This window comes from Triticum urartu, chromosome 7A (genome assembly GCF_056163025.1).
Source record: "Triticum urartu cultivar PI428250 chromosome 7A, HENAU_Tu73, whole genome shotgun sequence".
In the NCBI taxonomy this organism is placed as follows: domain Eukaryota; kingdom Viridiplantae; phylum Streptophyta; class Magnoliopsida; order Poales; family Poaceae; genus Triticum; species Triticum urartu.
In genome coordinates, this window is record NC_141879.1 from 532,441,058 (window position 1) to 532,442,084 (window position 1,027).

Below are 1,027 nucleotides of genomic sequence, written 5' to 3' on the forward strand. Positions count from 1 at the left end.
CTACAAGCAGAACACTTTGTACACAAGTGCTAGCACAAGAACGCACACAAAAATTTTCATCACATATGCACCATTGTGGCTGGCAAGGTTTGGCGCCGGCACTTGCTGTGCAACCTGCTGCCTGGTTTCTTGGAAATCTTGCATCACCCTTGCTTCCGAACGGAGCTCGTCATTCATCCGTTCAAGCAGATGCACCTTGTCCCGCAGATCGATCAACAATTGTTTCAGGTATCCATCTTCAATAGGATCATCATGCCAATCAAAGAATTCACACCCCCCATCTGCAAGAACATTTTGCCGCAAACCAAGTTGACATACCAAGAATCAAGCCCTCATACTAAAAGAAATGGATTTTTGGAAACACTAACCCTTGCCCTGGCGCACGTGTAGTACCTCCTCCCTGGATTCTCGTCGCTCCAGGAGATCCACATGGCTTCCTTTGGCTTGTGCTTACACGAGCAAGGCACAACTGGCTGGTAGTTCAATGGGCCAACTCTGTACCTCACCAGAGACCTTAGGCTCCCAGCGTTCGCACGCCTTGCGGAAGAAGACGCCCTAGAGTTTGAAGAATTGGAAGAAGACATGGATCACTGATCTGTCCATTGCTAGCTTGAAGGGGTCAATCATTATATAGTACAGGCCCGAACCCAATGGCTACTTTTGCGGGAGAGGATGCGGGCGCACCAACTTAGCTTGGAATTCAATTTTGCTATAGGCCCCCCCCACCGTCCCACATGCGCAGTGGGTGACTGATGACCCACAAGTGTAGGGGATCTATCGTAGCCTTTTCGATAAGTAAGAGTGCCGAACCCAACGAGGAGCAGAAGGAAATGATAAGCGGTTTTCAGCAAGGTATTTTCTGCAAGCACTGAAATTATCGGTAACAGATAGTTTTGTGATAAGGTAATTGGTAACGGGTAACAAATAGTAAAAGTAAATAAGGTGCAGCAAGATGGCCCAATCCTTTTTGTAGCAAAGGACAAGCCTGGACAAACTCTTATATAAAGGAAAGCGCTCCCGGGGACAC

The 1,027-nt window shown here is 47.8% G+C and overlaps 1 protein-coding gene across 1 annotated transcript; it reads right to left on the reverse strand.

Moving 5' to 3' along the window:
- LOC147960303 (uncharacterized) lies at positions 1-584 on the reverse strand. Its single transcript, XM_087534145.1, has 2 exons — positions 365-584; positions 1-281 (listed from the first exon to the last, which is right to left on the reverse strand). Exons 1-2 carry the CDS (start codon positions 582-584, stop codon positions 1-3), a joined length of 501 nt encoding a protein of 166 aa, XP_087390271.1.
- Positions 585-1,027: the final 443 nt, after the last annotated feature.